The sequence below is a fragment of the Mytilus edulis genome, chromosome 4 (assembly GCF_963676685.1).
Source record: "Mytilus edulis chromosome 4, xbMytEdul2.2, whole genome shotgun sequence".
NCBI classification, from domain to species: Eukaryota; Metazoa; Mollusca; class Bivalvia; order Mytilida; family Mytilidae; genus Mytilus; species Mytilus edulis.
Genome location: NC_092347.1, coordinates 84,762,321 through 84,789,217, shown reverse-complemented (window position 1 = coordinate 84,789,217; position 26,897 = coordinate 84,762,321). Strand labels below are relative to the sequence as shown.

At 30.2% G+C, this 26,897-nt stretch overlaps 1 protein-coding gene across 10 annotated transcripts; it reads right to left on the bottom strand.

The window, feature by feature from the left end:
• Positions 1-685: 685 nt before the first annotated feature.
• Positions 686-25,870, bottom strand: LOC139520802 (leucine-rich repeat-containing protein 27-like). 10 transcript variants are annotated; one of them, XM_071313755.1, is made up of 14 exons: positions 25,441-25,869; positions 24,202-24,394; positions 23,609-23,773; positions 22,974-23,220; positions 19,496-19,591; positions 19,054-19,164; positions 18,168-18,326; positions 17,836-17,924; positions 17,220-17,302; positions 16,558-16,634; positions 14,565-14,691; positions 13,518-13,578; positions 5,876-5,915; positions 686-1,008 (listed from the first exon to the last, which is right to left on the bottom strand). In XM_071313755.1, exons 1-13 carry the CDS (start codon positions 25,744-25,746, stop codon positions 5,881-5,883), a joined length of 1,749 nt encoding a protein of 582 aa, XP_071169856.1. In that variant the 5' UTR covers positions 25,747-25,869; the 3' UTR covers positions 686-1,008; positions 5,876-5,880. The 10 variants fall into 10 exon arrangements, with proteins under 10 accessions (XP_071169856.1, XP_071169858.1, XP_071169855.1 ...); XM_071313757.1 differs by lacking the exon at positions 5,876-5,915 and adding an exon at positions 3,641-3,692; XM_071313754.1 differs by lacking the exon at positions 5,876-5,915 and adding an exon at positions 3,665-3,692.
• Positions 25,871-26,897: the final 1,027 nt, after the last annotated feature.

Sequence of the window (26,897 nt, the reverse complement as noted above, 5' to 3'; positions counted from 1 at the left end):
ACCAAAACTCCCAAAATCAATACCAACCTTCCTTTTATGGTCATAAACCTTGTGTTTAAATTTCATAGATTTCTATTTACTTATACTAACGTTATGGTGCGAAAACCAAGAAAAATGCTTATTTGGGTCCCTTTTTGGCCCCTAATTCCTAAACTGTTGGGACCTAAACTCCCAAAATCAATACCAACCTTCCTTTTGTAGTCATTAACATTGTGTTTAAATTTCATTGATTTCTATTTACTTAAACTAAAGTTATTGTGCGAAAACCAAGAATAATGCTTATTTGGGCCCTTTTTTGGCCCTTAATTCCTAAACTGTTGAAACCTAAACTCCCAAAATCAATCCCAACCGTTCTTTTGTGGTCATAAACCTTGTGTCAAAATTTCATAGATTTCTATTAACTTAAACTTAAGTTATAGTGCGAAAACCAAGAAAATGCTTATTTGGGCCCTTTTTGGCCCCTAATTCCTAAAATGTTGGGACCAAAACTCCCAAAATCAATACCAACCTTCCTTTTGTGGTCATAAACCTTGTGTTAAAATTTCATAGATTTCCATTCACTTTTACTAAAGTTAGAGTGCGAAAACTAAAAGTATTCGGACGCCGGACGACGACGACGACGACGACGACGCCAACGTGATAGCAATATACGACGAAAAATTTTTCAAATTTTGCGGTCGTATAAAAATTATCCAATAATGAAGTTGGTAAAATACTTTTGATTTATTCTGCATTGTTCAGATATCAGTTAAGGTATTCTAATATTTTATCACATGTACATATAAAACATAAAAGAAACTCAAACTGCATTGTCTACAAAAATACTTTGTTGAAGGCATAAACTGGCATTACAAATTTGTTTAGATAGTCTGAATATCACTTGCTAATTTGTGTCTACACTGGAGTTTTCTTCGTCCTTGGATATGACGAGACTTCAGCTGTAAAGGCTCGAAATCGGTACTCCAAATTTTTGCGAGTGCTCATTAACTCCTTGTGGAGATCTTCAGCCTAAAAGTAAAAAATAGAAAAGATATAATAATTATAGAGTAAAATTTTGTTAAATATCTACGATCAAGTTTTCAGTAAACGCTTTTGGGAACAAATTGTAGTACGTGTAATGTGGAAACATAAATTTTTGTTCATTCGTAAAAATTTACTAGATAAGTCTTCCTGAACTTGTTTCTGAGAATATGAGATGTGTTTCTGAAAAAACCTTGACACTATGGACACCAGAAGATTAAATATTCAAATTTGTAAAAAATCTGAATATACAAATGTATATCAACAATAAATTTAATGAGCCTAAGTAAAACCATCAGTAATTGTACTGACATTATAAATTACCTAACTTTAAATAAAAAATACTCTAAAAATAAAGAGCAAATAACTATTTGAACAGACATGAGTGGTGGGTATTGGTTGTTAAGTACCCTGTCTCACCAGGCTACAGACCAAAGTATCACAAATCAAACATACATGATTATCATTTGAAGTCCTAAACTGTAATACAAACTTCAATCTGTGAAGTTTCTCCTTTTCTTTCATTCATTTATTCATTTGTAATTTTGACAACAGTTTGAGCACTAGAGGATCCTTGTACAAAGTAGGATTTGGGATAACATGGTCTCTTTTGACCTTTGAACTTGAATGATTTACATACACATTTTTATTTTCTTTAAAAAGGAAAAATCTGCATTATATGTGAATGCATGCATTAGATAGCTGTGAAGCTAATTATTTTTTCTATCAATTACCTGTGATCAATCTACCAAACTCATGCAAATTTTGATAAAAGTGTTGCACTGTCATATCTAATTTGCAAGTACCATAAGATATTTTTTTAAAACATGCATGCAACTATTTCAAACAATCGTCAAACCAAATTCTAATAACATGCATCTCACTGGTATTTCTATCTTTTAATTTAGAAATGCAGCTTTGTATAAGAGTTGTAAGCTATATATAAAAGTTTACAAATCTAAACATTAACAAAATAATCTAGATACATCAACAAATAAAGCTTGGAAAAAGCTGTCTGTAAATTATTTACTATGTATAACCAGTATTAATGTCCATGTGAATATTTGATGTATAAATCAGGAGTTGTATCATTAATAATACATGTATGTATATGTATATATGATTCTAGAGTTCTATATCTTTTTAAATATCTGCTAAAAATGGGGAAAATACAGGAACTGATAACTTACTCAATAAAATAAAGTCGATAATTCTGGTATTGTTTAACTTTAAGAATGTCATCTGAGTCTACCTTAGAAGGTAATGTGTTCATAATTTTTTTGTGTTAGACAAAGAGAAAAGCAAGACCAATACCAGGTCTTGACCTGCTTCACAGCATATAATTTTCCTTGTACAATGAGTATTGTAAATTCCAAGTATCTGCAATCAGGATCAGATGTGAAAATTGTTTACAAGTCAACATTATCAAGCTCAGACAAAATATTAAATCACTGGTTTTCACAGATGCCAAGAAAACATTGACTAAAGTCTTCTTTTAGGATGGACTAATGGACAGACAGACAGAGTCGAGCTACTAGAACTGCTTTCATCTTCAGAGACGTAGGTAAAAATACATAATTTAAACACTTCCTGGAAAGGGAAGATGCTCAGAAACAAATTTAACATACCAATATCAGACTTATCTATATTAAAGTTAATAGTTTTGTCCCTTATATCTATGATGGTATTTGTTCAATGGAAATTTTAATAATTTTCTTTAGCCCTTTGAGTAAGTTTCATTCAGCTAAAACAGAAATCTTTGTATGATTAATAAAAATCATGGAAAGGGGAGACAACCACAAAGTAATGCAACCTGGCATTCTATATCTACACTAGCTACGATATATACACCTGTTTACTTACACACCTCATTTTTTAGAAAACAATTTAGCCGTCATCCTCCCTGTATAGAAATCAAGCATAAGTCAAAACACACACACAATAAGCTCCCAAATTTTGACTAATTTATATGAGCCTAAGTTTACACTTATTATCTCACAAAAAATGAACACATTACTATATATATTAGTTTAAAGAATAAAATAGAAAAAAAAATCATCGACTGTTTAATATAAAGAAAATATCTGTGGAAAATATTTGAGCATTTTTAATTTTAATACTGAATTTTTTTTTTTTAAATGGATATGTCTAGTAAAAAGAAATTCAAGACATTTTACGCCATTGATTTTTAAAATTCCTTGTTAAAAAGTATTTACTATTTTTATCAGTATAAGTTAAAGTATTTCTTATTAATAATTTTGAGCTCCAATTTTAATACATGTACTATTTTTTTTTACAAAAAATACCAAATAATTATATATATGTCTACCATTTCAAATCTAGCAAAAAAATAATAGTCAACTCATATTTAAAACTTACAAAAAATTATAATTAGCTATTTCATAATAAGACAACAAAAAAAAATATTTAGCTCATTTTATAGATCTTAAAAAACATAAGAATTAAATAAGCACAAAACCCAAAATTCAAACTATTAAAGTTCTCTATCAAACTGCAATAATTAAATTTCATCACACATAAAAAAAAAAATCAAACTAAAAAGAGTGAACTAAAATAACTGAATCCTTGAAAACATGAAATGAAATGATAACCCATCTACCTAGCACTCTTAAGGATTCCTTACAATAGGGCAAGATTTTCCTCTTTTTTATCTGTAAAAAAGTATATCTGATGAAGAACATGTTTATATCAAGGTAAACCCTACACCAGGCCCTGCGGTCATAACAATTTTTTGCACAATTGTTGTACAAATGTAGTTAGACATAATAAATTAACAAATCAAAATACTGTATTTTGTGTGTTGGGGCACTTCAGTCTTAAAAGCTTAAACTTAAGTCAGACTCTAGAAAATGGGAAAGAATTTAATATTTAGGAAACTTACTTTTAGTATATTTTATACAGAAAATGGATTAAAATTACATTTCCCAATATTTTGATATCAATTCTATGATTTGATTTTACAGTCAGGAAATTTATTTTGGACTATGGTCTTCACATATGCCACAGCTTTCGTCCATTAAGTTTTTTATCCTGACCAGAAAATGCATGAAATATTTGTAACTGGACATAAAGTAAACAAGCAATTTTCAATCTTGTCATCATGTTTTGAACTCCCTTAGAATTAAAACTCTTGTTAGGTAGCCCCTTTTTTTGTGAAATCTTGATACATAACTAGTAAGATGATTTGTTCTCAGTATTTCAAATCAAATGCAATCTTGCTGATATGAAACAAAATAATTTAAGAATGGAAATGGGGAATCTGTCAAAGAGACAACAACCCATCCAAAGAGCAGAAAACAGTTGAAGGCCACAAATTGGTCTTTAACACAGTGGGAAAATCCCACACCTGGAGGCATGCTTCAGCTGGCCCCTACACAAAAAAATGTACTAGTTCAGTGATAACGAATGTTTTAAATGACTAGCTTGTTGACATTAGCTCACACAGACTGTCTATTTTACAATTGGAGCCAAATGTAACGGAGCTGTCAGTGATAATGAATGTTTTATATGACTAGCATGTTGACATTAGCTCACACATTTTTATTTTACTTTGAGCCAAATGTAATGAGCTGTAGCCACTCACCTTAATACTCAGGGAAATAATATAGTGTTGGAATAACCACTCGAATTCGAGTAGGGGTGTTCTCAAAATCACCATCTTTAAAATATACATATAAATATTAACTATTTTGATTGATTATACATGTATTATAAAAAGTGAAGGGAAGTGAGCCTGTGTGGACAGTGGAAAAAATATTAGGCTATGGAATTAAAACTTGGCCAACTTTCATTTGCATTTCTTTGAAATGTCAGTATAGACATTTTTTTACTAAAATCATGTGACCTAAAACAATTTTCCCCTTAACTATACAACCTATTTAATATTTTTACTTGCACAGGAAAATTTATTACATCTGTAACAGGGCTAAAATTCTTAACATCAATGGGCAATTTCAAGTAACCTTTGCAAGGAGGTTAACTAAAATTGCTCATTGATGTTAAGAATTCTATACAAATCTTTGACTTATGTTAGCAAGTGCTGTTAGAACACAAAGTCCTTCTTTGATACTAAAAATAAACATCTTCAAACAGCTGCAACATTTAAGATTAATGTTTGTGCATGCAGTTAACTTCAAAAATAATATGACTTTTCATTTAGATAATTTTTCAATGGGAGCTAAATCTATATAACAACCTTACCTACCCACAAGAGCCTTGCAAGGTTGTTAATAATTATGTATTGCTTTTGAAAAAGTATATCCAATTTTAAATGCTGAAGAATCAATCCGACAAAAATATGATGACTAACCCACAGACAAGACCTTAAATTCAAATATATTTTAAAGATAAACAAGTCCATATCAAGTGAAATCAATAGTCATTATTTTAATAAGTATGTTCATAAATGAAAATATGCATTGAATATGGAAAACATATCTAAGTTGGTTACATAAGAGCACTTTTCTAAACAATCAATTAATTATTAACTGGCCACATAAGGTCAAGATTCCTATACTCTAGCTAAAAACATTCATCTTTCAACTCATTTATTGAATAAGAATAAGCTCTGTAATTCACTCTCTCTCCTTTTCAGAAGTTTTTTTTTACATACCGACTTGTTTTGATTTCTAAGGACATAAAAATATTCTTTCTTAAACAAAAAGAAAATTCATCATTTCAATAATTTCCCATAATCAAGTTAACTTTAGTTAAACAATCAAAAGCTCCCCCCCCCCCTTTTTTTCCCTCCTGCTTACTTCCCTTGTCAAGTATCTAAATGAGAAATCACAAAACAGAACAAAAACAAAAAAAAATGAACTGCATGACCTGATACCTTTACTATGTGGCAATCATTGGCAAAAAATCACCACACCCTAGAGAAAAGAAGTTGTTACAGTTACAATGAGAAATTGATTCAACTTGACAAAAATTTGAGCAAAAGTCAACTTAGATAACAAATTTTTTGTCTTGAAATAAACGAAAACAATACAAGAGGCAACATTTCTAAAGAAATTTCAGACACTACATAGAGTAAATTTATTTTTGTGATTTTCTAAATTTATATGTCATATTCAAGCTTTACATATTAACTCCTCTTTTGATTATATTTAACATCAATTATAACGAAATGATTTGAAAATATGTCATTAAATTTAATATAAACATGCAAATTAACAAAAGAAATCACTCTCTATCTTGTTTTAGTTAAATCCCTGTGTATTAGTATTCTGTTAGCTGATAAAACTGCAAAAATATAAAAACAACTGCGATAAGAATTTCTTGTACATATTATCTCATAACCCCAAAAAGCAAAACACTTGGGTCCAGTAATTTTTATTTTATAGAAATTGTAATGAAATTTAAAATAGAGCTGGAAATGCTTATTTTATAATTGTATGAGATATGATGACAACTACAGAAAGAGGCATTCAAACTAACCAGTAATATAATTCTTGGTAAAATACTATTGAAACTAAAGCCTCTAAAGAACCTATGTTGCTCACCAAGATTTATTTTACCTTTTGAAACTAAAGCCTCTAAAGAACCTATGTTGCTCACCAATATTTATTTTACATATTGAAACTAAAGCCTCTAAAGAACCTGTGTTGCTCACCAGGATTTATTTTACCTATTGAAACTAAAGCCTCTAAAGAACCTGTGTTGCTCACCAGGATTTATTTTACCTATTGAAACTAAAGCCTCTAAAGAACCTGTGTTGCTCACCAGGATTTATTTTACCTATTGAAACTAAAGCCTCTAAAGAACCTGTGTTGCTCACCAGGATTTATTTTACCTATTGAAACTAAAGCCTCTAAAGAACCTGTGTTGCTCACCAGGATTTATTTTACCTATTGAAACAAAAGCCTCTAAAGAACCTGTGTTGCTCACCAGGATTTATTTTACCTATTGAAACTAAAGCCTCTAAAGAACCTATGTTGCTCACCAAGATTTATTTTACCTATTGAAACTAAAGCCTCTAAAGAACCTGTGTTGCTCACCAGGATTTATTTTACCTATTGAAACTAAAGCCTCTAAAGAACCTATGTTGCTCACCAAGATTTATTTTACTTATTGAAACTAAAGCCTCTAAAGAACCTATGTTGCTCACCAGGATTTATTTTACCTATTGAAACTAAAGCCTCTAAAGAACCTATGTTGCTCACCAGGATTTATTTTACCTATTGAAACTAAAGCCTCTAAAGAACCTATGTTGCTCACCAAGATTTATTTTACCTATTGAAACTAAAGCCTCTAAAGAACCTGTGTTGCTCACCAGGATTTATTTTACCTATTGAAACTAAAGCCTCTAAAGAACCTATGTTGCTCACCAGGATTTATTTTACCTATTGAAACTAAAGCCTCTAAAGAACCTGTGTTGCTCACCAGGATTTATTTTACCTATTGAAACTAAAGCCTCTAAAGAACCTGTGTTGCTCACCAGGATTTATTTTACCTATTGAAACTAAAGCCTCTAAAGAACCTATGTTGCTCACCAAGATTTATCTTACCTACTGAAACTAAAGCCTCTAAAGAACCTGTGTTGCTCACCAGGATTTATTTTACCTATTGAAACTAAAGCCTCTAAAGAACCTATGTTGCTCACCAAGATTTATTTTACCTATTGAAACTAAAGCCTCTAAAGAACCTATGTTGCTCACCAGGATTTATTTTACCTATTGAAACTAAAGCCTCTAAAGAACCTGTGTTGCTCACCAGGATTTATTTTACCTATTGAAACTAAAGCCTCTAAAGAACCTATGTTGCTCACCAGGATTTATTTTACCTATTGAAACTAAAGCCTCTAAAGAACCTGTGTTGCTCACCAAGATTTATTTGCCCTTTTAACAATGACCACTTCTCAACAGAATTATATATAATTCATATCTAAGATCTCACTTTGGTTGATCTTGTTTTGCTGTTAGGTGAACTATCTGAGAAACATAATAAGTAATCACAGTGACCTACTTTTTACAGAAGGCTATTTATTATGTACATTCAATTTCATCTAAGATCCAGTAATCTTTGAAGTACACATCATTTAAGACTTTAAACAGAATTTTTGTATACACTTTCAAAAAGCAACTCAAACAGTCCCTTGTTTACTTGAGAAATGAATTGGTTTTTTTTTATTGAAATTGTGTATAAAATATAAACCAGATGCTCCGCAGGGCGTAGCTTTATACGACCGCAGAGGTTGAACCCTGAACGGTTGGGGCAAGTATGGACACAACATTCAAGCTGGATTCAGCTCTAAATTTGGATTGTGATTAAATAGTTGACACAGCATAGGTTTCTGACACAGAATGAATGTGTTCTAATGAACTTAAAATTTTTGTTTTCTCTTAGAGCAATTCACTATGCTGTTGAATATTAATCCTCTCAAAACAAGAATGTGTCCTCAGTACACGAATGCCCCACTCGCACTATCATTTTCCATGTTCAGTGGACCGTGAAATTGGGGTAAAAACTCTAATTTGGCATTAAAATTAGAAAGATCATATTATAGGGGACATGTGTACTAAGTTTGAAGTCGATTGGACTTAAACTTCATCAAAAACTACCTTGACCAAAAACTTTAACCTGAAGCGGGACAGACGAACGGACGGACGGACGCACAGACCAGAAAACATAATGCCCCTCTACTATCGTAGTTTTTATTTATGAAATTTCAAATGAGAAAAATTGAACCCAATTTTTTTAATCACATCCCCCTTTCCCTTATTCCAAAACTAATCTCAATTAAAATTTCTAATGGAGTTTGCAACAATAACTACTCATTTAAATACATCATAAAATATTAAGATGTAAAAAAAACTGCTTGTTATCACTGAATGTTATTTATTATAATTTATCAGTTGGTAGTAAAAAGTGAATATACATTGTATATTGTATATAACAAAGATTTAAGTTGATTCTGGACAAAGAAAGATAACTCCAATTAAAAAAAAATCTTGCTATTGCACAATATTTTGCAATTAGATATTTCTTGCTTACTATTCTGGACAAAGAAAGATAACTCTAATTAAAAAAAAATTTGCTATTTCACAATATTGTGCAATTAGATATTTCTTGCCATTGCGCAATACTGTGCAATTGAAAAGACTTGCTATTGCACAACACTTAATATAATAACTTTAGATCCTGATTTGGACCAACTTGAAAACTGGGCCCATAATAAAAAATCTAAGTACATTTTTGGATTCAGCATATCAAAGAACCCCAAGATTTCAATTTTTGTTGAAATCAGACTAAGTTTAATTTTGGACCCTTTGGACTTTAGTGTAGACCAATTTGAAAACAGGACCAAATAGATGCTCCGCAGGGCGAAGCTTTATATGACCGCAGAGGTTGAACCCTGAACGGTTAGGGCAAGTATGGACACAACATTCAAGCTGGATTCAGCTCTAAATTTGGATTGTGATTAAATAGTTGACACAGCATAGGTTTCTGACACAGAATGAATGTGTTCTAATGAACTTAAAATTTTTGTTTCTCTTAGAGCAATTCACTATGCTGTTGAATATTAATCCTCTCAAAAAAATGTTTGAAGAAATTTTCTTTTTTATTTATGAAATTTCAAATGAGAAAAATTGAACCCAATTTTTTTAATCACATCCCCCTTTCCCTTATTCCAAAACTAATCTCAATTAAAATTTCTAATGGAGTTTGCAACAATAACTACTCATTTAAATACATCATAAAATATTAAGATGTAAAAAAACTGCTTGTTATCACTGAATGGTAAAGATTATTTTAATTTATCAGTTGGTAGTAAAAAGTGAATATACATTGTATATTGTATATAACAAAGATTTAAGTTGATTCTGGACAAAGAAAGATAACTCCAATTAAAAAAAAATCTTGCTATTGCACAATATTTTGCAATTAGATATTTCTTGCTTACTATTCTGGACAAAGAAAGATAACTCTAATTTAAAAAAAATTTGATATTTCACAATATTGTGCAATTAGATATTTCTTGCCATTGCGCAATACTGTGCAATTGAAAAGACTTGCTATTACACAATACTTAATATAATAATTTTAGATCCTGACCAACTTGAAAACTGGGCCCATAATAAAAAATCTAAGTACATTTTTGGATTCAGCATATCAAAGAACTTCAAGATTTCAATTTTTGTTAAAATCAGACTAAGTTTAATTTTGGACCCTTTGGACTTTAGTGTAGACCAATTTGAAGACAGGACCAAAAATGAAGAATCTACATACACAGTTAGATTTGGAATATCAAAGAACCCCATTTATTCAATTTTTGATGAAATCAAACAAAATTTAATTTTGGACCCCGATTTGGACCAACTTGAAAACTGGGCCAATAATCAAGAATCTAAGTACATTTTTAGATTCAGCATATCAAAGAACCTAACTGATTCATTTTTTGTCAAAATCAAACTAAGTTTAATTTTGGACCCTTTGGACCTTAATGTAGACCAATTTGAAAACGGGACCAAAAGTTAAGAATCTACATACACAGTCATGACAGTTAGATTCAGCATATCAAAGAACCCCAATTATTCAATTTTGATGAAATCAAACAAAAGTTTAATTTTGGACCCTTTGGGCCCCTTATTATGTTGGGACCAAAACTCCCAAAATCAAACCCAACCTTTCTTTTATGGTCATAAACCTTGTGTTTAAATTTCATAGATTTCTATTTACTTATACTAACGTTATGGTGCGAAAACCAAGAAAAATGCTTATTTGGGTCCCTTTTTGGCCCCTAATTCCTAAACTGTTGGGACCTAAACTCCCAAAATCAATACCAACCTTCCTTTTGTAGTCATTAACATTGTGTTTAAATTTCATTGATTTCTATTTACTTAAACTAATGTTATTGTGCGAAAACCAAGAATAATGCTTATTTGGGCCCTTTTTTGGCCCCTAATTCCTAAACTGTTGAGACCAAAACTCCCAAAATCAATCCCAACCGTTCTTTTGTGGTCATAAACCTTGTGTCAAAATTTCATAGATTTCTATTAACTTAAACTAAAGTTATAGTGCGAAAACCAAGAAAATGCTTATTTGGGCCCTTTTTGGCCCCTAATTCCTAAAATGTTGGGACCAAAACTCCCAAAATCAAAACCAAAAAAACCGCAAAGTGGAAAGGGATTAATATAAGTTGTAAAACTTGTTTCCCAATCCACTATAAATAAATATGTTTAAACTAAACCTTGTGTTAAAATTTCATAGATTTCCATTCACTTTTACTAAAGTTAGAGTGCGAAAACTAAAAGTATTCGGACGCCGGACGACGACGACGACGACGACGACGACGACGACGACGACGACGACGACGCAGACGCCAACGTGATAGCAATATACGACGAAAATTTTTTCAAAATTTGCGGTCGTATAAAAACAGAGGACAAAACTTGCATTAAGGAAACAAGAAGTAGTTTAGTTAAGCATCCAAAATCAAGAAGCGTATTTTCTAAGCAGATGCTCAGAAAAAAGCAAAGAAATTTTTCACTGATTAAGTTTCATATTAATATTGCATTCATTTCACTGATTTAAAATATAAACTGTTGACAAGGATATGTCTTGCCTTCATGAAAGATGCAAATTAGAAAGATGATGTGTTAATGCTTATACATGCATACCAATTGTCATTGTCCTTCCTCTAGTCTTTCCCCTCTTACTGATCTAATCACAAACTTTAATTAGATATAGGAAGATGAGGCATGAGTGTCAGTGAGACGACTTTCCATCCATACATTTAAACATGTAAATGAAGGGAGGGCCAAATAGTCTCCATGGAAATGAGATGTACTAATGCTAATCTAACTTCATATATTGTTCACCTGCCATATCCTGACATAATCACAAACTAATTCATTGTTGATGAAGCCATCATCCAAGCCAGAAACAGCATATCTGAGAATTGCATTATTTTATAAACTTTGTTGAAATGAGACAAAATCCTCATATATGAAAATATTTCTACTCATATAGAGTGGGGGGCCCATATTCGCCGGGGACACAATTTCGCCTTTTTATGATTTTGAGGTGTAAACACTTCAAAGGATGGCTGAAATGGAAGAAATATGCCAATAAATTATAATTTTATAACAAATATGATTATTTTTTAAACTTGAACAAAATTACGGCACTTACTGCAAAAGATCGAAAAACGGACAACGATTTTCGTTCGATTTCCTGAATGAAAAACAGGATTTTCATAGATTTTTTTCTTAGCATTTTTTTGACTGATTGGCCTAAATTTCTGTTTTTTACACCTTTGAAATGTCTTCTGTTCATCTATAATGAAATTTATTTGATAAATATTATATAAAGCTGCAGTTATTTGGTTTTAAATAGATGTGTAAAAACGGCGAATATGTGTCCCCCATTGACAAAACTTCAGGACATTTCAAACACCTTTGAATCTAACTTTACAGATGATTATTTTCAAACAAACATGTTTTCAAGCTTAGGAATGTTTTGCATTTGAAGTTATCTTCATATAGAAATATCAGTATACTTCAAAAACATATAGACCTGAATATAAACTGTAGAAAACATGGAAAGATATGGCGAAAATGAGCACCCCACTCTATGTACCAATCTTTGGCATAAGAAAATAGAAAAAAAAACTTTAAATAAACAAACATAATATGTCAAAAAGCTAAAAAAAAACAAACTATTATGAAATTGAAATAAATAAATAAGGGCTAATCTACATAGGACCTAACAGGAGGTCTGGTGGCATTATGATAAAAATATTTCAGCCATTTTGTGATTTGGGATTTGGGTATCAGAAGATTGTATAAAAATCTATTTGTATTATAAGATTAGCAATCTGCAAATATGACTAACAATTCCTAGTGAAAGAAATTGTGAAAAATCAACAGAACATGATTAGTTTGAATAATTAAATTATATGGATTTCTGTTGCATCTGTGTTTTGCATACAAATATAATATTTGTCCTTAAACCAAACTATTTCTGATTATCAGAATGAAACATCAGTTAAGATTTGAAATTAAAAAAAAACATGTCTTTTTTTATTCCCAGAAATTTTGTAATTAATGACTGCTGTAGACATTTCAAAAACTGTCCTTGCTTGATAAAAAAACCTAGGGATTGGAATATTTAAACGATTCTATCTTAATCCTGCAATAAGCTTCTCTCCCAAAAATATCCTACTTTACAAAATACTACACCTTTGACACTTTTTTCACAGGCAAGATAAAAGTTAATCTATAAAAAGTATAGCTTTTCTGGGTTATATAAAACAAATAAAAATCAACTAAAAAGACTTCTATTAATAAAATAGTTAAAACTTATTCTACTTTATTAAGAGTTAAAATGAGTATACAAGTAAATTAATGTATTAAAAAAATCATTATTATAAAAGTTAAAAGTAGAGTGAAAATTAGTTTTCCTCATAAAGCATGCACTGATTGTAAGAAAAGCAAAATATTTAGCAATCTACAATGTAACAATGATATAACCTGTAGTCCAGGCCTTCAGTTCCTGATACCGTTTCAGCAAATCTTTTTGAAGATTTTTCACCTGGACAAATAAATTGTTTTATAAGCATTATGTTAAAATAAAAGCTGTGCAGAAAGATAGTCGTTGACAGCTGTTTCTCTTTATCTTTAACTTTGCTATTTTTTTTATTTTCATTTTTTTTCCCAGTTTTTCATTATTAATATTAATTAAAACTCAATGTTAACTCAGGACTTTTACTGTTAAAAAATCTTTGTCAAACAAAATTTTGACAAATGTTTACAATATATTTCAAATTTTCCATCCTGCAAAGTATTTTGTATGAAGAATTAAAAATCATCATTAAGAAAATATAATCTTCACCTGAAAAATACATTTGACACAAAGGTGAAAATGTACAGGTACATATCTGCAAGGGACTGCAAAAACAGTGATTATATATTTCAGGCAGTGACATGCAAAGCATGTGGGTACAAATATATGTAAGCTGTGATGTTAAATAAAATTAATATTACTGGTTGCATTGATTAATATTTACATTAGTTAAAAAAAAAAGAATCTGTGTATTTATTACCATATATAATATTTTCAAACCATGCCAAAAAGGGGGAAAAGGGGGTGGGGATGTGAAATTTCAACAAAAAGCAGCAGTATCAATCTTTCTAAAAATCTAATTTCTAACTAAATCTTGAGGGGAAGGAAAAGGTTGGTCACTTCTAAAATATAATAAATAAAGGGAACTACTACAGTGAATAAAGTTTTCAGATGATGAATCATATCAAATTTAACTAACAGGTAAACACTTATATATAGGAATCAATGTCTAATCATTTTATAAACAATTAACTAAAGGCTTTGAAATTACTTTGGAGTTGTCTGTTAGAAGGAATAAATAAATTTTAAGCACAGTTAGGACTTCCCAGTTTATTTGAGGTGCATGAGTGCTCAAATTTCATATAATCATGTCTATTCTCAGGCAGTGACCACATCTGTGTATTGAAATCATGTATATGTAGGGGAGATAACATGGGCAAGTTATAATAGCTTACAATTTCCAAATCTCTCCTGGCAGCTTCCATTTCCTCCTGAGGTGTACCCTTCTGTTGTTTCCTTCTAGCATGCATCGATGATGTATGTAGTTTTATCTTCTTTTCTAACTCTTTTATTCTTGCAGCTCTGAAGAAAAGTAAAATAACTCATAACCCATATTCCTTGTTTTCAAACTAATACAATTCCTGTTTACTGGTGATAGTCAACTAGGTTTTAATAAAGACATAAAATTTTGTAAACAATGTAATCAAATGTACACTTGTTTCTTGCACGTTTAATGCATTTTATTGTATACAAACAGTATTCAAAATAAGAATTAAACCTTTCAAAAAATTAAACTAAAATTTGTACATTGTCAATGAAATTGAACTCTGAATTGTTGAAGGGTAAGAGTTTTTTCATGTATACACTGTCAGTAATATAAGATGACTTCACATCAACTTGTTCAATCACAAGAAGTAATTTCCCATAAACTAGCTAGAGGATACTGGTTATGTTGTCTTAAATTAGGGTCAACTATTGGTAATATTCCCTGTTGCAATATCAAAGATCCAATACTGTTAAAGACAGGAATATTCATTAATCTTGACAATCATACAAACATCTCGTTATATTTACCGGTATATAACGTTCCATTGACACAATGCTCTATATACTTTCAGGTGTATTATGTATGATACTGATGAATTTGAAAAGTGAAAGAGAAAGTCATTTGGTCTCTGTGGATAGTTATCTCATTAGCAACTGCACCACATAAAGTAATTTTTAGAACCAATTTCTATGCGTAGAATATCAACAATATTCATCACTACACTAGTTCGTATTTAACACTTATTCTAAAAAAAAAATTCTTGAGAAAGGATGACAATAATGTTATTCCATGGTTAAAGCAGAAAATTTAGCAGAAAATACATGATTCAATGACAACAATTAAACAAGATATATTCTGCAACATAATGAAGATGAAATGAAAGATTCATATTAACTGACAGAAGTATTGAAATGATCAGTAATTCACCATTTCCCAAACTAAAAGATAAACATACTATATATAATTCAGAGAAGGAAAAAAATTTATAACCATTTTTGTTTCATATTCCTTCGGAAACCAAATTCAATAGCAACATGGTTTTTGGAAACAATAAGTACATCAAAGTAAACTGAAAAGTTATCTGTTAAAGCAGGATGAACTAAATCTATACAGAGGTTTCTGGGGGATTAAGCTACTGTATTATATCTACACATTTCTTACTTTATTTCTGCACCACTACAAGATGTAAAATACTCATATGTTACACTAATTTATGTATAATATTCTACATTAATTGTCACATAAGAAATGTTAGTCTCATGGAGAAAGCTGTTTTTTCAAACTAAGCTTTTTTTTATATATGACTTTTCTAAATTATACAGACAAAAAGCAAAATAATACAATTTTAGTGGGTGTATGCTGGGAATTTTTGTATTTGGGTATGACAAATATGATGGAGTAAGGCATTTGTTAGTACCACTATATCAAAATTTAAAAAAAAAACATCCTTAAATTGTATGTACATCTTTTATAATTTCACTAATTCAAAGTTTCATGAAAATACATTTGAATTTAATAACAAATGTTCTTTTAAAATGGCATTCTTAACAACTTTTCGTGGAAATGGAATGAACCTAAGTCTAAAAAAAACAATTGACATGATCTATTCACACATATCTATGCAAAATCAATGAATTCATTCAATTAAAATACTATTGCGTATTATAAATAAAAACTGTGGACACATAATGATGTTTTGCCTGATACACCATCAATCTATATGTCACTGAGGAGTGTTGAGGCAACATATAAAACACTCAATGATACAGATTCTAAAACTAACCTACTGACTGATTTCTTTAGATTATTATTCATTGTGGGAAAGCACAAATAGACAAACAATAAGTGTCCCTCAATTTTTGTTACAAGATTAAAATGACCTTTACAAAAGATAGACCTACTTTTCTTCCTCTACTTTCTGTCTGCTTGCTGGAGACAATTGCCGTCTTAACCTTTCATGGGCAGTCTTTACATCTTGCTGTAAATATATATCTGGTTCAACTCAAAATACATTGAAGAATATTATATTTCTGGTGCAACATTTTTCATGGGCTGAAACCACAAGTTTTTTTTAACAAAATGCAACCATTGATTCTTTCAGTGGAAAATCTCAAAAATTATAGAAACTGCCAAACAATAACTTTTGCACAAATAATGAAAAATTTATTTTAAAAATTATAAGTACTCTTTAACCATCGCATACTTTATTTTCCCATGTATTTTTTCTATAATACCATATCTTGTGATGTACCCAATTAAATGCTTTTTTCCCCTTCTAAATCAAACACTTTATTTATTTGAAAACTGACAAAACAGTTTCTTTTATATAGACAAACTACTCTATTTAAAAAAGACCACATTTTTGCATTCACATGTTTCTATATACATGTACCATATTTATTTTCATTTTTAAAAATCACAATTGCTTGTATCAATAGAATGAAATAAAAATTAGACTAATTACTGAAAATACTGAGGATCGATCTCCTAATTACACAGAAATATCAACTCTCACATACGGAGATACACATTCAAGCAGGCCTTATTTGTGAACATAACCAACCTTAATCCTTTCTTCATTGGACATAACTTTAATATGATTCTCGTCAATATCAAATGGTGCCTTTTCTACAGGATCTGTATAGTCTAAAAGATAAAATACATTTATGATAATCAAGCAAGGATGCCTTATACCCTAGAAAGTTATCTTTGGATTCCATATGTCTTGGTTTGTATGAAAATCATTGGCTCGTTTGTTTTTAATTCTTTGTTAAATACTTTGTAGTTTACACATCATACATCAATGGGAAATTTGAATTTAATGTTTGGCATTCTAATTTGGGGTTTGATTAACCACAAAAATTCATGGAAATTGGTACTCCACCAAAAAAAGAACTTTCACTCTTACATCACAACAGATTCTTCACTTGTACCTTGGAAATCGGCTTGATTACCATAGATTGCTTTTAAAAACACTAGATTTTAATATTTTCAGCCAGCAAATTTTAATATTTTCAGCCGGCAAATTCAGTTATTTCCTTAAGCCACATGTCTTGAATTATTTTTTATGCCATTTCACATTTTTATTAGCTCTATATATAATATATAGTCAAACATCATAATGAAGATTGATTTCATTAATAAAAACATTTCATACTTCAGATTAGTAATCTTCATACCTTTTTTCCCTGATCTCATGATCTCAATTTGACGTTTCTGTTGTTTTATTTTTGTTTCATGTCTCCATTCTTTTAGAACATTTTCATCTCTGTAAGTAAATATTCACATATAGATGAAAAAAATATATAGTTTGTTTATTTGTTGTTTTTTTTTTGTCAGTTTTTTGTTTATTGTTTTGTACATCTATCAGTTAGTAAACAGGAGGTCAAAGGAACATCTTTGTGTATCAAAAAAAACAAAAACAATTATGAACAGAATAATTTCTCTCTTTTTTCCTAAATTTTTTAGTTCAAATCATAAACATTTATTTAAACTCTTAAAATGTACATACTTTCTTCTCTGCAATATGGCATCTGTTTTTTCTTTAAAATCTTTGACCTTGGCAAGCTGTCTTTCTTCATTCATTTTAAAATGTACATAATCTGCTGGAGGGGGCTCTGGATAGGGATTAACTTTCCATGATAAAACACTGTTATTGGCAGACTGTCGTCTGCAAAACAAATACAAATACATTTCAAATACATGTACTTCCAATTATAATACCATTTTCACTATCACGTTGTTGCCTGAAAAATACCCAATAGAATAATAAAAATGATGTGTCAATGTACATGCAAGTTCAAAAAGGAGTTACCATAACCACATAAAGAAGTTTTAATGTCTTAAATGTTGTCTACGCATGTATTCATTTAATCATTCATAACAATGTTACAATATAGTATCAATAAAAATTTCAAATATTTTTTTTACATGAGATGAATGTTCCTCTTTAAAATTAAACAATTTTTTGTATTTGTAAATGTTTTAACTTCTTAGTTTAATTATATAATTTACTGTGAATTCATTACTGGTATAAGTCATTCGATATACATTTTGGCAGATTAAGTGGGTACAGGCGATCCTATAAATGCAATTCATCCTCTATCCACAAAATTTGAATCCCCCCAAAAAATAAATGAATCCAGTGGCACTTTTCTGCAAAATCTTAAAACATTCCTTATTAAGAAAAAGATAATTTTTACTATTCTGTTATTTCCAAATCTACCAAATTCAAATGCTGTTTTTCATTTAAAAATCCATAATTAAGAAGTGATTGAAAATGACAGATCCTCGTAAAAAGAGATGTGGTTTAGAATAAAGATTTATGAAAGGAAAAAAGAAGTAGTTGTTCAATCCTCTCACAGTAAGCATGGTAAGAATAGAAGTATAAGTCAAACCTCGTTTGGTCTGGAACATATGGCTTTGTAAGTCTTTTCTTGGTGATCTTTATTTCAATAAGAGGAAGAATCGGATTTTGTTCCTCATGTTTTTTATGACCCTGGTGGAAGCTGAACAAAGACAGAGGAGAAAAACAGAGAAGATACAAAATGTAGAGTAAGAAAAACAGAGAAGATAGAGTAATAAAATCAAAGAGAAAAGATGCTTACAAGATATATAAAAAAGAAAGATGACATATAAAGAAAAATAATGAATGATAGGTCCTTAAGATTATTATATTTTTGAAATTATGAAAAATGAGGTCAAAATAAAGGTCATGGTGCTTAAATCTCAGAGAATCATATTGATTCAACCCTACAATTAATTTAAAAGGTAATTCAAAAAAAGAAAAACAAAGAAAAGAAAAGAAAAGAGTTCTAGTTAAATAAATGAAATGCAAACCTGTAGTCACCACTCTGATGATTTCGGTGCGAGATACTAACACGGATGGTTGGAAAGTGAGTCCTTACTTTGTTTCTTTCATTGAGGCAGTGAAAGCTAAGAAACAAAGAGTAGAGAAAGAAAGTAAGAAGGAAGAAAGAGAGAAAAAGGAAAGAAGTAAACAGAAGGAAATAGTCATTTATATAAGAGTGAGTTTGACTGAATCAACATTTAAGCTTGGTTGTGTATATTTAGGCTAAAATGCTTGAGTTCTACACGGAACAATAAAATATATATATGTTCCTGCAAAAATTCTCAGTACCTATCCACCAAGCTAGCATTAGAATCCTACAAACTGCTTAATATACATTTGTTGAACCATGACTATACAAACTGCTAAATAAACCATAACCAGTACATTTTACATTTCTACTATTTTTTAGGCACTTTCAATAGAACTTATAAAAAATCCCTCTGCAGCAGCATATAAGTTTCACACCACATCATAATGCAGTTATAAACAGAATTCCAACAACAGTTATTCACACTACATGTAGGTATCATTATACAGTATTAAATTCAGAATCTAGTTCTGCAATACCACCATTCTTCACAATGCGTTACTTAACACAAGATAATACATCATTCAGCAGAAATTATGTACCTTTTGCCAGCAGTTCACACTTTATAAATGCACACTGCAGCATTTCACACTCTATGATTTCACACTATATTTTTTCACACTTTACCTGACAGTGTTTTGTCTACTAGTAAATGTACTCTGCCTCGTGAGTAAGTACCTACTAGAATCATTTCTTCTGTTGGAAATAAGACCCCTAGGTATAAATGTATTTATGAATAAAATACAAATCACTTTATACACTTTAAAATTATTTTTTATGTACCATTTCAATAAAAAATATATTTCAAATAGTTTAAGAAGCTCTCTACGAAGAAAGCTTTTTGCTTTATTTGATAAGGAAATCTATGAATAGAAAATTGCCTCATTCCCTAAACTGTACTGCATTACATTTGTACTAAACTACTTGCAAATATATTGATAAAATTTGTTCAAGAAGACAAATTTCTATTCCGTTATTATAAAATGTCATTATGATTACGAAAGTGGTTTGGCGTAAGGTGACAAAGGGCCTTCATTTGTACCTCACAACTTGGTGTGACTCAGAAAACAATGCACAATGATAAGTAACATTAATATATGTTGTTTTACCAAAATAGAACCTTTTTTAAATTAATTTGTTATTTATAGATTACTTTAAAAAACATACATGTATAATACAGTATGGTAATATTTTTTTTTTAAAACCCAATAGGCCTGACAATAAATATAACAGAAATCATAGCCTATTCTGTAATAATATGTCCAGAATACTTAAGTCCCAGTCTTATTTGTTTATCACATAGATTTCAAATTTAAACACTAATGAACATCTTTCTTACAATACCCAATAACATACAGTTTAACATGCATAAATATTGTGTTTAACAGTATGTGTAGAGAACTTCTGTAGTGTGATCAAAAGAGCCAATGAACAGAACAGAAGAAGATAATAAAGCTGAGTTGTAGCTTAGTATATATAGTAATTGCAAGAACACATGCACATATCTTCCCTGAGTATTGTATAAATACATGTAAATGTTAAATACTCTTGGTAGAGAAAACTATTCATCTTTCTATGCAGATGAATGATGGTTATTACTTTTGGAGATTCACTTGATTAAAAGAAATAAAAGCTTCTTCAAAGATAAGTCTGCTGATAACGAGATCAAAACCTCCTTTTTTGAAAATAAAAATCTTAATTTTTCCTCTTTTTTGGCCATTGGTATTGAATGTTTGTGAATTGTGTTTTTCTATGGTTCAAGCTTTAAAAAAAAAATCAATCTAATTTGTTAAGCATTGTTCAATGCCGAAAAATAAATCCTTAAAATTCAACTACAAGAAGTTTTACATAAATAAATTGATAGAATATATCATCCCAAATGCAAAATGACTGCTAAAATGTCTCAATCTTTCAAAGAATTGAAGAGATTTGACATATTCAACATATGCAATGTAGTGAGAAATAAGTGTGCATTGACCAATGAGAATGAAGGAAAGTAAGTGCCAACATGTGTTATAAAAATGTGTGCCAACAATGTGAGTGTTTTAAAATCCTTACCCATGTTGATTTGTGTTAAATGTTGTTGGAAATAAAATCCTTATAAATGTTGAAGTGTGTTAAAAATTGTGTGTTGAAAACAGATTTGTGTTAATTGTTGTGTGTTGAAAACAGTTCAACAAGATTTGTGTGAATTGTTGTGTGTTGAAAACAGATTTGTGTTAATTGTTGTGTGTTGAAAACATTAGTAATAAACCACTCTGTTCTTACCTATCTACACTTTGTGTTAACGTATTAAGTCTGAAAATCACATGGAACCAAAATGATTTATATCAATTATCAGTACAAAATATAGTATTTCAAAGACTAATTAATGTTTGGTGACATGCATCATTCATCATTTAGGCATGCATAAAAGATAAGCAATCTTTAAGCCAATAAGAATAGAGCATGCAACATGTTTATGAGAAATGCTCATATGAAAATTTATGTATTTAATCTAATTTCTAACGACCATTCTTTCTTAGGATTATTTAAAAGCAAGCATGGATATTTACGGTCATGCATTTTCCTCCAAGCATTCTGGATATGCTATAAGCCATGTAACTTTGATAATAATACCTTTGTGGACTACTCTTAGGTCTAATTTTACCACTTTTAGGCCTCCTTGAATAAAATGTATACATGTAATTTTCACAATAAGATGACCAGAAAAAACACTGGATTCTAATAATAAAAAAATATTTTACAACAATTAAGCATTATTCAAGCATAATATAAATATAAATAATTAATCTATTTCCATTAAATACAATCATATATTTTATTGACTCTAAATAACTTTTCAAATTACCGACTTTTGAATCCAGATCATATATTTTTTCAAAAGGGTTACCTTTTCTGTGGTTTTAATTAAGTAAAATCAAACATATAAACAGTTTAATTTGAGGGGAAAGTTAATCTTTTTCAATGGTTTTGTTGTGTGTAAAGAAAATGTTAAGCAGTTCAATTTTCCCCAAAATTGTACCAATGGAAAGCTTGGGTTTACTTCTTTAGCTTGATCTTACTGGACTTGGTACTAGGATGTCAAACCACATGAAAAGTTATTAAAACCAGTTGAAAAATTATATAATCTAGAGTCAAAAGTAGGAAATATGAAAAAAGGACTATTTGGTTACTGTCTCATCATTATAGCCCCAAATCTACTTTTAACGCTTTGCAAAATTACATCAAAATGTGGGAAATTTTATCCGCAAAATTAAACTGCCCAGTAGCATGAGCCCTTTATAAACTTACTGAAGAACATGTGATAAGAACATTTTTTGTTATAAGCATGTACAACATACATGTTCTTTTTTTGTGGTTTTACCAAGTCTTACCTTTCTACTGTTCCCATGGCACCTGCTTTTATTATTTTATCAGTTTTTTCTTGTTTTATTTCTGTATAACTAACTGGTCTATGTAGCTCTGCAGAATGAGGTATCAGTCCAAATTCTGAAGATTTTGTTGTAGTACTTTTATTATCCTCCATTGACAAAGATCTATGTTGTATCTTAGCCCAGTCTCGTAAATCTCTCTCATCCTGCCAGTCCTCTGAGCTACTACTACTATCCTCCCCATTTTCTCCTGTAAAATAATCATGTTTTACACTCAAACTTAATCCCTGCAATTGGTACGGTTTTTTTTTTTAATTTCACATAGAGATGTATTTTGTACACAATTTAGGTCATTAGTTTTAATTTTTGAATTGATTTTTATAAAGTCATTTTTTATTTATTTTTTATAGCTGAGTATGCAGTATTGGCTTTGATAATTGTTAAAAGCAATATGGTGACCTATACATGTAGATGTTAGTTTCTGTGTCATTTGGTCCTTTATGGAGAGTTGTCTCATTGACAATCATACCTGTAACCACATCTTCTTTATATATTAATCATGTTTATACAAATTTATAATAAATGTTAGATTTATACATACTGTGAAAACTTCTACATGTAAGTGAAAAAATACATACCTGTACCCCCATTTAGACTAGTTGTGAGACGCCCCTGTGACTTGGCAAGAAGCATTTCTCTAAGAAATTTGAGAATTTCATTGGTTCCCTTCTCTATTATCTCCCCTGGGGGAAATTCTATTGGATTGCCGCTGATGTTCAGTCCATTTAATGATTTGATTAAACCTGTAAAAATCAAAATTTAATACAATTACATTCATGTAAAATTTTCTATAAACTGTCAATTAAAAGGTTTCATGGATAAAATCATGTTACACAATGTCGTCTATATATAGTTTAAATAAAATTGAGAATGAAAATGGGAAATGTGTCAGAGTGACAAAAACCCTATCAAAGAGCAGAAAAAAAAGTTTGAATTACAATGAATAATAACGTAGATGTGTACAGTAATTCACCAATTGTTTTATCAGTTAATGCAGTGTGTCAAAGACCATACATGTAAGAAGCTAAGGTAAAATGTATCTAATCCATGTTGCTTTTTTAAATGTTTACACATCATTATAATGATCTGTCCCTTATGGCTAAAAAGGAACAAAGACTTCAATATCTGCACTTCAAAACTGTTATGAAATGATGAATCTGTATTCTCTTACCCAATTCTAATGGCAAACTACGTAAATTGTTTCCTTCCAGCAGAAGATTTCTAAGATTTTGATGTCTTCCAGTGTAAACACTTGGTAAACGTAGCAATCCATTTCTTCTTATGTCCAACCACACAAGGTTAGGAAGTTTATCAAAGAAATCATCAGGCAGACTGCATAACTCATTCCCTTCCAAATACAGGTACTGAAATATACAAGAAAAAATGTCAACATTGTAACATACAAAAAATATATGTATATATGTAAAAAAAATTTACTCCCAATATATATATATGTCTTATATCTTAATTTAAACATCTAATTCTTATCTTGTGACCAGGTTATTAATAATATTATATATTATAAAGATGGCTAACCATAAGATTTAATTATTTCACAGATACATGTATAACGAATTTTGTCACAACAACCTACATGTAGGTCACACTTAAAAATATCTTGTTTTATCTTTAGACAGGGACAGTGGGTAGGTACATGTAGAAGTACATAAGCAGTTGGGTTGGGGTTTTTTTCTTCGGTAAAGCGAAATTGAATTTGAAGTGGAAGATGCTTTTCAGTCTTCATGCCTATCTGTAGGGTTGGGGCAACAAGCATATTCTTTTTTCATGGCCCTAGCAAAAATTGTGAACTTTCAAAATGTAAATATATTTAATGTTATTGACGGTTTACCCAAGAAGCTTATAATCTGCGGCTAGATCAAAGAATTAATATTTTCTGAAGTTCATTTGCTTTAATTCTTTATTCGTGTGCAAAATTGGGGCAAGTGTTTTTTCTTGTTTGCCTCATGTATCTGAAAAATATTTTTTTGTGCAAGACCATGTTATGTTTTCATCTCGTTTAAAAAATTAGTAAATTGTAGATTACCAGTACAATGTATGTCAACTTCTTAGTCACATGTCATGTATGTGAATGATCATTAGACACATACATGTAGGTACAAATGTTTAAGATAAATATGCATACTTAATACGGTCAGGATGCATGAACACTGCATGTGTTTAACACTTTCAAAAAATTTAATAAATAAAGAATCTGTATCTTTACTTCTGTAATTTTTAGCATGAAAATAAAGTTAATTTTCAATGATTATTAGGAACTCATACAAGGCATGCTGGCGATCTTAACCAGTTCTTAATCAGGCACAACTAATAAACATCATGTTAAATGTTGGCAATATTTAGAAGTGTAGAGAATTTGCGTATTGCTAGAGGTAATTTACTAATTCATTACCTCTAATTGAGATAATTCTAAGAGTTCACTAGGTATTTGTCGTACACCCTTTGATCCTAGATCTAAAGTGTTTGAGCCTAGGGCTTTAGTTTGACCGATAATCTTTAAAATTAATTCTTCGGCCTTTTTTGTTTTTGCTATTCCTCTTTCAGTGGGCGTTTCTGTAGGTACATTGTCATAGGATTCGACTGGAGTTGCAGTGTCAAGTCTTTCGATTTCGCTTGATTCTGATTCTTCCGAACCAGACTCATCCTCCTCATTGTCATCTACGTATCTGTCTTCGAACTGCTGTTTTATATGCATCATATTCTTGTTCGTATCATTCAAAACTTAATTTTAATATCCAATTACAAAAGGAGACATTTTCCACATGGTGTATCGAAAATCATAACAATCATGGCGGCTGATACAACCCAATCACTATGACGATGATGATCATGTGACAAAACTTTATGATTTTCAAGTATAAGCTTTCACAAAAGCTTGCTTTACCATAAACAAAAATTTGGAATAAAAAGATGAAAGCCTAAAATTCGTTATTTCATACTTTTTTCTGTAAATCAATCACATTCAGAACATTCAGAAGCTTTGATTAATGACGATCATGTTCATGTGACAAAGGGTGCAATCAACAGTTTTTTCTATGACGTCATATTTTGAGGGACCATGTATAAGTGACCCTTAGTGGTGGATTGATTAATAAAGATACTTGTATAAAACTAGATATCACTGGAATCAGAATGTTCTCTAGTTTATGGGCCTTTTTCAAAAAATGTGGATTTTCTTGTACAATCAATATTTCTAAAAAAGTGTAAATATTTTTATCCAATTTTTAGATACACCATTTAGTTTTTGGTGTGTGTAACAAGTTCCAGCAAATTCAATATGAAATTTAGCTATAGAAATTGCTTCCAGTGGGTTTCAAAGGGTCCAAAAACCCCAAAATTGCTTGTACGAAATTGAAAAACTAGTCTTTTTTAAATGCTGGTTTTAATACCCAGCGGAAATTATCATCGTGTAATGTGTTTTCGTACTAATAACAATTTTTACTGCTTACGGTGTTCACTGTTGAGTTTTAATTCAGGTGTTTACTAAAATTTAAAAAGCATGTCCTGTAGATTGATTTTATGTATTTAGTTTTTTTGTCAATGCTTACTACGATTTTTTACTGTTTCCGATTACTTTGCGATTTTTGTGTGTAAAAAAACGGCGTCATATGTTTTCGTATGAAATAAAAATTGGGTCAGTATACGGACAGGAAATGAGTACAAAATCCGGAAATTCATATTTTCTAAAGTCGTGGTTCTGGTGATCGCTTGAATCATAAAAAAAGTTATTAAATACTTTTCAGTACTAAAAATTACTAGTAAATAGTGTAAGGTTGGTGTTTCGTGTGCTGAAATTTTTAGATTTTGATTAATTTCAGATTGGCACCTGGTTTGTACAAAATACATTAT